Here is a 12230-nt window from a genome sequence, read left to right on the forward strand (position 1 = left end):
ACTGTTGGGGAAAATATGTCCTTCCTCCTCCTCTACCTGCACCCAGCAGTAATTTCTACAACATTTATTACTTCCTGTGCAGCACTCACTTAGGTATTCATTGCAAATATTGACAGGTTTTATTTTTCATCCTCCTTTTTCAATTTGTCATTTATATTTGTTCCGATCAGTCAAATAAATAGGCTGTATGTCCAAAGATTATATAGTGTTTTAAATTTCGTGTTGGAATTTGTGACTTTCTTAGTTGCACTGAGAGGATTCAACTGCATATTCTGCGATAAGTGTCACATGTAGGTCTTGCTGTACAGATTGTACAGATACCCTCGACCCTGAAGATCATTAATGAATGATTTGGGTTTATAGAAAAATCCTGCAACCTTCCTTTATGGTCATTTATCTGGTGTAAGCCCAAAAAATGCCCATTCATTAAAATTAAAGGCAACCTTCATTCACTGGCTAATATTTTTTCTTGTATGACATACCTGTTCCAAAGACATATGGGTTAGGACATTGTGGGCACGCTATATTGGCACCGGAAGCGTGGCAACACTTGCGGGCTGCCCCCAGAACATTCTACTCAAAATATGCATTTCACTGTGTTTCGATGTACATGTGACTAATATAGATACCTTATTTTTAAACCTCATTTTAAGGCTGCAGACTTTTTGTATATACATTTATTAGAAAAGAATATTTTTCTGTTCATGTGTTCATAAACAGTATGTTACTTTGGTGCTGCCATCTCTTTTTCATCAGCCGGGGGTGCAGCCAGAAGAAGCAGGGCTGTTCATTGATTTGGGCAGCTGTTAGGAAGGAGGTGAGGATAAATTGATATTCACAAACAGCACTTAAAAGATGCCAACAGCTTCTATAGAGAAGATGCAGTATTATTGCAGACAGCAAAGTTGTTAAGAAAGAAACTGCTGCACAATCTGCAGACAGCCAGTCCAGATGAAGGGTCTTGACCTGAAATGTCGACTGTCCATTTCCCTCCATAGATGCTGCCTGACCTGAATTCCTCCAGAAGCTTGTTTTTTGCTCCAGATTCCAGCATCTGCAGTCTCTTGTGTCTGCAGATCACATCTCTAAGTTCTCCACTAATGCTTTGAAGGCCCTCGTATACTGGTGAAGAACAGGGAGGAAATTCTCCTCCACCCCCAAACCTACCAGTGTGGAACAGAAAGCCATCCAGGGGACAATTTAGAAGCCAGTAGAAAACCGTTGCAGACAAGATCAGTGTCTGGAGCTCAGCTGCAAGGGTTGGTTACAGTGTTTAAACTGACAACTCTCCTGAGTCAATTAACCTCCTGAGAGACATCAGTTTAAAAACCCAACCTTTTGCCTCAGTGATTTCCCCTCCCCATGTCTACGGCCTCACAATTAACAAAACACCTCCTCCTCCATATCCTTTCATCTTTATGCAGTCAATGCACCAAACTTCACTTCACCCGCTTACCAACTGCTTGCACTTCTTACTTTCAGCACTATTGCAACTCTCATTTCCCCACACTTAACATCTACCACACAATATACAAAATATTGTCTGTAACAGTACATTTTCTATATGCTTCACAAAGCTGATAAGAACTGTCTCTTGTCTGTGAACATTAGCAGGGAAAAAAACAATCTGACCTGCATGATTTGTCTTTTTTTGTGAGAGAACATGGCTATCACAGGCAGAAAGAGGGATCAACAACTTGTTTCTGGAAGTAAGCCTTCAGAGGGCCTTTCAGAAGGCAACATTTTTAATATCATGCATCCTCTGAAGAAAGCCATAATTGCTAAATATGATTACTGCAAGAAAGCAAGGCTTTTCATTTGGAAATAGTACCTAAATATGGAATTATGGGTGTGGTAGAGCAGACATCCAAAGAAAAATATTCCTGTACTGCAGCCTGAGTGGATATAAACAGCAAACTAACAAGTTAAAGTATTCCCTGAAAGAATAATTTTACAGACGGTAGTTTGCAGGAGTCACTGGATTAGTATGTAATATCCCTGCATTATAATCTTGTTAATTTTGCTATGCTTGTTTTGCTGCTTGTCTGTACAGACCATTGTGTCAAAACCCAATGCCACAGGACAACAATGTAACATTTCTGTAAACATAGAACAACAGTACAGGTACAGGCCCTCCGGCCCACCATATCAGCATTAGGTTTATTATCACTGACATATATCGTGAAATTTGTTGTTTTGCGGCAGCAGTAGTGTTGACCATGATGCAAAGTAATCAATGAATTAAATATTTAATTTTGTGCGTTAATTTGCTAGCATTCTATATTTTGAAGTTATTGTATTTATTCCTTTTATGGAAGATATACAGTGTTGGAATATACTTACTATGTTGAATTCCTCTTTTCCTTCAGCAGATTACTATACATGTTGCGAGGAGTCTCTTTAATTTATTGATGCATTTTCTATTGGGTTAAATATTAATAATTTAAACAACGGAAGTTCAGAGACAGCAACACCAGGAACAGGGAGTAAAGATGATTAAAATAACCATGGCATTTGTTTCATTCGATTCACCAGAGAGATTCATTGGGAATTCCGAAATGTCATACCAACTGTGGGAGACCTTAAAATGCGTTCACAAGGAAGGTGCATTATTGCATACTTGCATTTCTAGTATAGAAGGTGAGTTTAAAACAATATTGACGTCAAATTTTGCTAACATTAAATATTAAAATCCCGAAATAGAACGGCAGGTTTGGGGTCTAGCACTTGGTAGAACAGTCATCCACTTTCGGCATCTACCGGTTTCCCTTTGCAGGGATGCTGGTTGATTGGCTGAGTTTTTCCAGCATTTGTGTTTCTGTCACGGATTCCAGCATCTATTGTCAGACGTCGGCCTGGTGCAGAGGTGAGCGATTCGGAATGTAATCGTGTCAATAAAATGCGGAAGGCTTTTCAGTTTCAGGATTACACCCATTTGCTTACAAGAAGAAATGGGGACACTTTCCGTTAAATGAACGAAAATAACATGTTTTTTTAATAATGACACTTGGTCAGGAGCTACTACAATTCGACGTGTTCCCATCGGATTTAATCGGCCAGGCGCTCCTTAACAAATGTCTTTGTCCTAGTGCTCTGAAGCGTCAGCCACATTGCAACGTGCATTAACGTTACCTTAAATATATAAGAATAATCACAACCAAGTAGTCACATTAGCCGTGATCGGGATAGTGTAAAGCCTTCGGGTTTTTTTTGGCGGGGGTGGAGAGAGAGTCGGATCCTGAATGATATTAACGGAAATGGAAATGTGTATGGAAATCTGACGCATTACTTTAAACCACCTTTGGATTAAGTAATCAAAAACCTGTAAGTGGCAACACCCTTTCCCCTCCCCTTATCCACTCCCTTTCCAACTTGTGCCACGTCAGGAACTTATCGGGAATACTGCGATCTTTATCTAATTCTGATGTATCTGAGCACAAGCGCAGTCGAAAGCCCGGCGCTGGCCGACTGCCTCCCTCCTGCGGATTCCAGCCTTTCCAGTTAATTACTTTGATCGTATTTACTGCAGTGCTCCAAGATTGCGTTTAATGTGATGTCATCTTAGGTTCATGCATATCTAGATTATGAAAATAAATTATGCATAGAAGTTTGTGCCGACGGTTGTCTTTAGCTGCTTCCGCCAGTATTGTGCTAACCACGTACTTGACTGTGCGAGAGTTCCTCCTGGTCAGCCGTTCCTATACTTTACAGGAAAGAGTCGGAGGCAGAAGCCCTGCCCCAACAGTGACTGTGCTCATCTGGTGGTATCCGTTCGGCAAGGAAACCGAGATCAAAAACTGCGCGACTCTCTACAACATTCACGGCTGTCGCTTGACAACAGACCGACGGCTTTATGTTCGTTCACAGGCTGTAATCATACATCACCGAGATTTGGAACACAATCTGTATCAGCTTCCCCCAGGACGGAGACCTATTTCCCAGAAATGGGTCTGGATGAATTTCGAGTCTCCCAGTCACTCTTCCCGGTTAAAGAAACTAAACGGTATCTTCAACTGGACGATGACTTACAAGCGTGAGTCAGACATTTTCGTTCCTTATGGATATCTCTATCCCAGAGAAAGGGGAGATCGGCGGATAGTGCTGCCCAGGAAAACTAAGTTGGTGGCTTGGGTCATCAGTAACTGGAATGAAGATCATGCACGGGTTAAATATTACCATCAGCTCAAGAAGTATATGAACATTGACGTATATGGAAAATATGGCCTGGATCTTAAAAACGACAATGTTGTTCTGACGGTATTGCCGTATAAGTTCTATCTGGCTTTCGAAAATTCGCAACATGAGGACTACATAACCGAAAAACTTTGGAAAAATTCCTTTTTGTCCAGCGCTGTGCCCGTGGTCCTGGGACCGAGCAGAGACAACTATGAGCAGCACATCCCCGCGGATTCTTTTATCCACGTCGATGATTTTTCGACTCCCAGGAAACTGGCCGAGTATTTGAAGTATTTGGATAAAGACGAGGGAAGCTATAAAAAATATTTCGAGTGGAAAAGGCACTACAATGTGCATCTGACAAAGTTCTGGGATGAGCAATACTGCAAAGTATGCAAAGCTGTCCAAAGTGCTGGGAGGCAATACAAGACTGTCTCAAATCTAGCAACTTGGTTTCAGTGATTGTAGTTTGCAGGTGCACATTTCTGTTTCAAAAACAAAGGTGGGAGTGGCAGCGAGTACTGTTAATTGTGAAGATTGTGGAATCTGCTGCATTATTGCGGGATGTACAAAACTTAAAGTGCAATATTGAACGCATAAATTTACTCCTAAATACTATAATTCTTTAAGTATAAATTATTAATTTATAAACAATAATATTGAAGTACTGCATTATTTTGATTCTAGAAAATTAAGGCCAATTGCCATAAAACTTGAACTGATTGTTAAAAAATGACTGCAAAATGTGGACCTCTCAATGAAGATGCAATCTTATTTATATCCTGTAAGGTCCGGGATGAAATGAACTCGCATCAGTTCAACTCTCCAGTTAACTGGGCAGCGTAAATTCGCAAGAGTTTTTTTTTAAAAATCTCCATCTGCCACAAGGTGCTGTTTGGTGCAGTGCAAACATAAACTGATAATATTTGTTGCCAACCACTGCTGCTGCCAGACACTGGAAGCTGATTGTTAGAAAACTGGGGACCATTTCTGGATTTCACCTACAGCCAAGTCATTATGCTAGAGTAAAGCCGGAGAAACTTGCATTACACTGCAACTTCTATTACCATTATAACTCCAGATATTGTTGGGAATTTGTATCATGAAGATGGTGCATCAACTGTATTCTCGGTTATTAACTCATAAAATCATAATATGTGGAGTATATAAGCTGCACCATGAAACTGCAAATTGCTGGACGATTTGTGCTGCTCTGCCACGAGCCTTGCTAAATCTCTTTTTCTTATGACTTATTTGAAATTTATGGACATTGTGAAATCAATAGATTTACAACATTATTAATATTATTCCTGCTTTAGCCACTTATGGCTGGGAAATAATGTAATTAAGGATCATGTAGTTTCTGTCTTGGCATTTTGTCAAGACAAGCAGAACAACCAAAGGCTACACCATTTTAGTATTTTCATAACTTATTGAATATTGTACAGCTTGACATTGTGAAAATTATTGCCTTCCAACGTGAAAAGGATTGTGAATGGCAAGATTGGCATTAAGGTTCAAATATAATTATATATTCTGATTTCACATTTCCCAATAATTAATGTAAAATGAACAGCATCTTATTTTGCTTGGCCTTTTTACAACTCAGTACTAAAAATAATCACACTGCTTTCCAATTTGTAAATTATGATCCTTTTCTATGTTTATTTATCTGTTAAATGTTCTTTCTTTCTGTTATTTTATTGCAATAGCATATTTATTGGAATATCATGTTGTGAACTAGCTGCATTTCAGTTCATTTTGGATTAAGTAACCCGAGACATTCATTAAGAAAGTACTTTAAGATTAATGTTTTATTTAGGATAATTGCTCTGAACAGGAGTTTCAAGTAAGCTGCAGTCAGATCAGATTTCATCCCAAGTAGAAATACTGATATAAAACAGTTATTTATTTAGAAGTATATCAAACATCAACCTTTAAAGACAATGTAGTATTGGTGTATTTGAGACTTTTGTGACTTGATTCTAATGCAGCATGTTTGTCAGATCAATGTCATTTTGAACATGGGTGTTTTATTAGGTCACATGTATGGCATGTTTCTTTTAAAATTGTGAGGAAATTCTTAGACATGCCCTATAAAAATGTTTTAAAAATCAACTCTCATAAGAACAGAATTTCACATTATGGTTTTGTAACTCATTTAGTTCTTGTAATGAAAGAAATGTTGCCTTTTTACTGATTCTACATAGTTTTCAATTTTTTTTGCAAGGAAGTAAAGCCTAAGATTCTCTAAGCAGCTCTGAAAGAAGTTTCTATTTTATTTGTGGTAGTACAGACAATTAAATAGTAGCAAATTAAAATGCTATACATTGAATTTTGTAAGTGAAATCATGACCACCACTTGAATATTCTAAATACTAGGTGCCTTTTGTTACAGTCATTCTTGAAAGCTAAACAAACAGCTGGCCTGGTATTTAAAACACAGACTGGAATTTTTAAAGAAAAGCGCCATGAAAATATTTGGGATCAGAATTATCCCGGTGCAGATGCTACTGTCACTCTGCTAGCATAATGGATGGAAATAACATTTTATTAATCTATACATGTTGCTGTTTAATCTCACTGTGGGACACTAACAAAAGGAAAAAAAATATCCATTAAGCTGCCAGCAGGTCTCATAGCATTAGTTATGATATCTGGAATGCTATGGAATATTATATATACAGGCCTCAAAATAAAATAATTAGTCAATGGGATTAATGTAGAGAAGGTAACGAAAAGTTAAATGATAATAGTCAAGAGGCTATCTGGGTAATTTAGAAAAAAAATCAATTAAGATTTTAGCTGAAGAACTGATTTATTTTCTGGATTCAAACTGGGCATCAGGTGTTGTCTGTTTGGAGTCTGTACATTCACTCAGTGACAGAGTGGTTTTCTCTGGGTGGTCTGGTTTCTTCCCACCTCTCAGAGATGTGGTAAATTAATGGCAAAAGAATCAAGGTGATGGGCAATTGTGAGAGAGAATACATTGAAAAGTAAAGGGAAATAAGAAAAGGAGGAATGGACTAATGGGATTGCTTCCTTGGGAGCCAGCATGGAAGTGATGGCTGAATGGTCTTCTGTGTCATTTTACTGTCAGAATTTATTTATTTATTATTTAAATCTATGAGAAAAGTATAACATCTTTTTCAATGGCATTAGATTTTTTTTCTGGCCTTCTTTGTTTTGTCAGCACATTAGTTTTTAAACTAATTTTGAGTTCTGTTAATCTGTGATCCACTGAGGTAAAGATAAATTGTGCTGAATTGGCTAATTTCAATGGCAGATTGCCATTAGTGCATTGAGATAAGTAGGAAAGAAAATGGACTGATTCCTTTTTTTATTAGTATCCAGTAAGTGATTTGAGAAACACTTTGCCATTGGGTGAAGATGATGGAAGTAACAGAAGTTGCTCATCAGCATGATTGTATTACACTATTGCTGATTTAACGTGTACAGATTGGGTCAACCACTTTATTACTGTACACCTTGCAGGCCTGGACCAGCCTACTTTTACATGTAGATGAAGCAAAGTACAAGTTCAATTAAATTCAACCTTGGGACTAGATGGTTGAATACCTGCTAAAGCTCATTCTCCAGGATCACACAAATAGTTTTTTTTTAATTTGCTCTAAGAATTCTGATCCTGATTATGGTTCTCCCACAATGACATTGGGCAAAAAGTTCCAGGCTTTTAACCAGGTGATAATGGAGGAAGGACGTTGGTTGTCAGAGTTATGACTTGGAGATGACATTCTCATGAGGATGTAGCTTTTGGCTTTCTCAGTGGTAGCATTTTAGAGTGTTGAATTAATTGAGCTGCTACTGTGCAATCTCTTAAAAGAGCATACTGCAGTCACAATACACTGATGCAGGGTCTCAACCTGAACCATCGAGCATCCCTCTGCCTGCACAGATGCTGCCCGACTTGCTGAGTTCCTCCAGCAGTTTGTTTTCTGCTCTGGATTACAGCATCTGCGATTTCTTGTATCTCCACAATACGCTGGTGGACATTGAGTTGAGTAATAGAAGTGCATATCACTCTGCTTTCTCTTGGATTTTGTCAAGTACCTTGAATGTATTTGATGCTGTGTGCATCAGACAAATGGCAACTATTTCTTCAAGAGTTCTGACTAGATGATATAGAACTATAGAGTTTTGCCCCAGTTTGAAGACAACTATCTCTCTGTACCCTGTTAGTTTTGATGTTTGCATTATAAGTAGCCCTATGCTATAGTTCCATTTAATCAGTGTCACCTTGCAAGGTGTGCTTTTTGCTGTGTCTGTTTTCTACAATGAACCAGAATTGAACACCTGGTATAATGTTGGTAAGAGAGGGAGGGATCTGTCACTCCCAGATTGCTTCTGCTCCAGATATCCCTAATCTATTTGTTTACATGGCTGAGGTTGGTGAAGGGTACATCAACATGCAAGTGACTTTCTTGGTCTTGTTTGGCTGAAAGTGTTCAGATACCTTCCGAGTAAACACCACCAACAGTCAACAGATGTAACCATACACTAACAAAATATAACAATGCCATTGCAAACTGCTTTCAATAAAAACAAACTCAAGCTTCATCTGCTTAGGGTTTTGTATTCCATTGAGATTTAAATGCAGATTAATTTAATTCTGTTAATATCATCAGTCATAATTTCCAAATCCTAGACATTAATATTACAAAAGATAGGTTAATACTGAGTGATGCAGCTAACATGTTCCCCTAATGGTAAGAATAATTGTTTCCCCCCCCCCTTCAGACTTTGGATTGCATCATAACCAATAGAATATTGGATTGCAAAAAATGAAATGGAAACTAAAATCGCATTTTCATTTCATTGTGTCCTTGATTATGTTAATAATTCATTAATCTCAGTGGCTGAGACAATAGGTCCAGAAATTTAACCATGCTTGAAATTCGGTGCAAATTGTGCCACTTTAAATGCTTAACCTAGTCCCAGAGACTAAATAAAGTTTGTGCTGGATCATCATTACAGGTCTTGTTTGTCAGCTACATGCTCCAAGAAATTGGCATTAGTGTCAGCCAGGCCACCCTGTACTTTTTCCACCCTGTAAAAGAAAAGCTGAGGCATATCGGGACAATCTACATAGTCGTAAACAAAACCCACTAATTACTTTGTTCAGCAAGAGTGATCTAGTTCTTGTAAATCCTAAACTTAGACAAAGTCAGGTGATTAAATAATATGTTTGGTTTTGCAGTTCTAATTAAGATTAAAATGAATGCCTGCTAAATGCTGAGGTAATTACACCAGAATTTGTAATATGCTTTAGTGGCAAGCTACATTCTATTGAAGCCTAATGTATTACTTTCCATCTTAATACTTGGCAAAATTTTCTGCAACTCTTGTACAAAGACCTTGAAATTAACATTTCCTAATCTCTTATTTTTCCCACATTATTTTACTTTTTCCAATCTTCTGACCAAATTGCCTTTTTTTTACATTTTCACATGTTCCTTCTGATGTTTTCTGTCCTCATCACTTAATCTGTCTATATTTCTATGCAGGCTCCTTATTTCCTCCTCCTAACCATCCCATCTATTTGTAGGAGGCATGATACCAGAAATATGCAACCAGCTGCTGACTATGAAAATGTGATCTTGTATGTAAATGCTTGTTAAGAAGGGGATGCTATAATGCTTCAATTATTCAGTGGTTAAGTGGCCCTCATTTTCCTGAGAAACATTGGCATACCCATTTCAAATTGCCAGCACTCCCTCATCCAAGTCTTTGGACATTCAAGACTCCCACAGAGGTATGCTTGAATGTGGAAGTCCTGAATTTCGAGTAGTCATTTTCTTCATTTTAGGAATGTGATACTCTCTCAATTACCTAATATTTTCATGATGTATGACTATGATTAGATATTCTTGATCATTTTTAAGTTGAAAAAGGTAATTTACTCAATTTTTCTATAGGTTAAGCTTGATTTGGCCATGACAAATGAAAATACTTGCATGTTAAGTGCCCTGTTCTGTGTGGGGCTTTGCTAATGAAGTTGAAAAGGCTTTTTTGAGGAAACATTTTTTTGGGAATAAACAGAATAAAAAAAGGTCTGATGTGATAAAATCAGGAATGACAGTCAACACAAGTGATCATTCCCCTACATATTTACTGCTTTAAAAATGTGTAGTTCCAGACTGGATTTTGTATAAATTAAAAAAAAGAGTAAGTTATAAGCATATCAGTTTCTAGGAGTAAGACTGTCCTGCATAGTGTTTATTTTCATTAATCCTCTTTTTATGTACTTGAAAAAGCATCTACAATCCAAGTTTACATCTTTAGCAACTCTATACTAATTTTCTCAATGGCTGAGACAACCTTTGAAGCATTAGATCAAAAAAATTTTGCCAAAAGTATAGCAAACCTTTGTTACTGATTTATAAACTTTCTCAAAACTAGGGTTTGCTATCTTTTTTTGGCAAAATTTTCTAATGTTATCTTTCATTTCTCTCATTAGTTCCTTATGAGGAAATTATGCTAGAATTTGTAACTTGCTTTAGTGGCTAAGCACATTCCATTGAAGCCCAATGTACATTTCTCTTTCTAATATTTTGTAGAATTTTCTGTAACTCTTGTACAAAGATTCTGAACCCAATATTTCCTAGTCCTGATGAACGGTCTAACCCCAAAACGTCGACTGTTCATTTCCCTCCATAGATGCTGCCTGACCTACCAAGTTCCTCCAGCATTTTGTGTGTTGCTCCAGATTTCGAGCTGCAATTTCTCGTGTCTCTATATTTCCTAGTCTCTCATCTTTTCAAAGGTATCTTGCTCTTTCAATCTTCTTACCAAATTGTCCTATTTTACATGTTATATTCTATCTGATGGTTTCTGGCCTTTTCACTTAACTGCTCTATATTTCTATGCAGGCTCTTTATTTACTCATAGCCTACTTAGCTACCTTCCTCTGGGAGACACGATGCCAGAAGTATGCAAACAGCTGCACCATTTTACCAAAGAAGAGTTTATTCCTCAGGGGAATATCTATTTGAAATTTAGAATTGTTTTGTTAATTGTTTGTATATTTAACAAAACAATATATAATTGCTTACGTATTTTCTTCTCATTAAATTCATTATCCTATCCCAATTCTGCAAATGCCCTTTTAAATGTAATGCCTTAATTTAATTTCAACCAAACCACTCTATGAAATTCTTTTGTGTTAACATTGCTGGCCCCCGGAGGAATCATTCTGCAATTTCTAATTAACATGTCTCTTTACACAAATGAAGTCAAAAATAGCCTGTTTCTTCACTGACTCTTCAACATAATGTTCTAGAAATCTCTCCTACTCCTCCTCATCCTCCAAGATAATTGGTTTACCCAGTTAATATTTAGATGAAATTCCCAAGATTATTCTTTTCCCCTTTTCCATATGCTATGCCGATTTGCTGATTTGTATTAGTCCTGCTGTAGGGGGCTGTTATAAATAACCAGTGTTTTCTGCCTGTATTTTTTCTTAGCTTCACCTTTACTGATTCTATATATTCATATTTTAATATACATTATAAACTCCATTAACCTTTGTTACTAATTTATAAGCCTTCATCTTATCCCTTAATAGGTTACCCCACCCCCTTTACCATTTGTTTAGATGTTCTAAATGTTAAGACTGTTGGAACATTTAGTTATCAATCTTAGCTACCTTGTGACAACATCACCATAAGGGCAACTAAATCAAACTCATTTATATGTATTTGTGCTATTAATTAGTTGCATGAGATGGCAATGGCTTCAACTCACAAGAAAGATTCACTTTTTACAACTGCACTGTTTGTCCAGATACAACCAGACATAGTTGAATAGCACAGAAACCACATCCATGCCAACTTTTTTGCCCATCCACACTAATCCCATTTGCCCTATTCTCCTATGCCTTGCCTATGTAAGTATCTGTCTAAATACCTCTTAAATGTAGTGATTCCACCACCTCCTCTGGCAGCTCGTTCCAGATATCAATCACACTGTGTACAAAAAACCTTACCCCTCAGATCCCCTTTAAAACTCCTTCCTCTCACCTAAAACCTCTTATT

At 37.4% G+C, this 12230-nt stretch overlaps 1 protein-coding gene across 1 annotated transcript; it reads left to right on the forward strand.

Moving 5' to 3' along the window:
* The first annotated feature begins 2433 nt into the window (after positions 1 to 2433).
* LOC127576273 (alpha-(1,3)-fucosyltransferase 4-like) lies at positions 2434 to 6497 on the forward strand. Its single transcript, XM_052026759.1, has one exon. The coding sequence runs from the start codon at positions 3598 to 3600 to the stop codon at positions 4636 to 4638; it is 1041 nt and encodes a 346-aa protein (XP_051882719.1). The 5' UTR covers positions 2434 to 3597; the 3' UTR covers positions 4639 to 6497.
* Positions 6498 to 12230: the final 5733 nt, after the last annotated feature.

This window comes from Pristis pectinata, chromosome 11 (assembly GCF_009764475.1).
Source record: "Pristis pectinata isolate sPriPec2 chromosome 11, sPriPec2.1.pri, whole genome shotgun sequence".
Taxonomy (NCBI): domain Eukaryota; kingdom Metazoa; phylum Chordata; class Chondrichthyes; order Rhinopristiformes; family Pristidae; genus Pristis; species Pristis pectinata.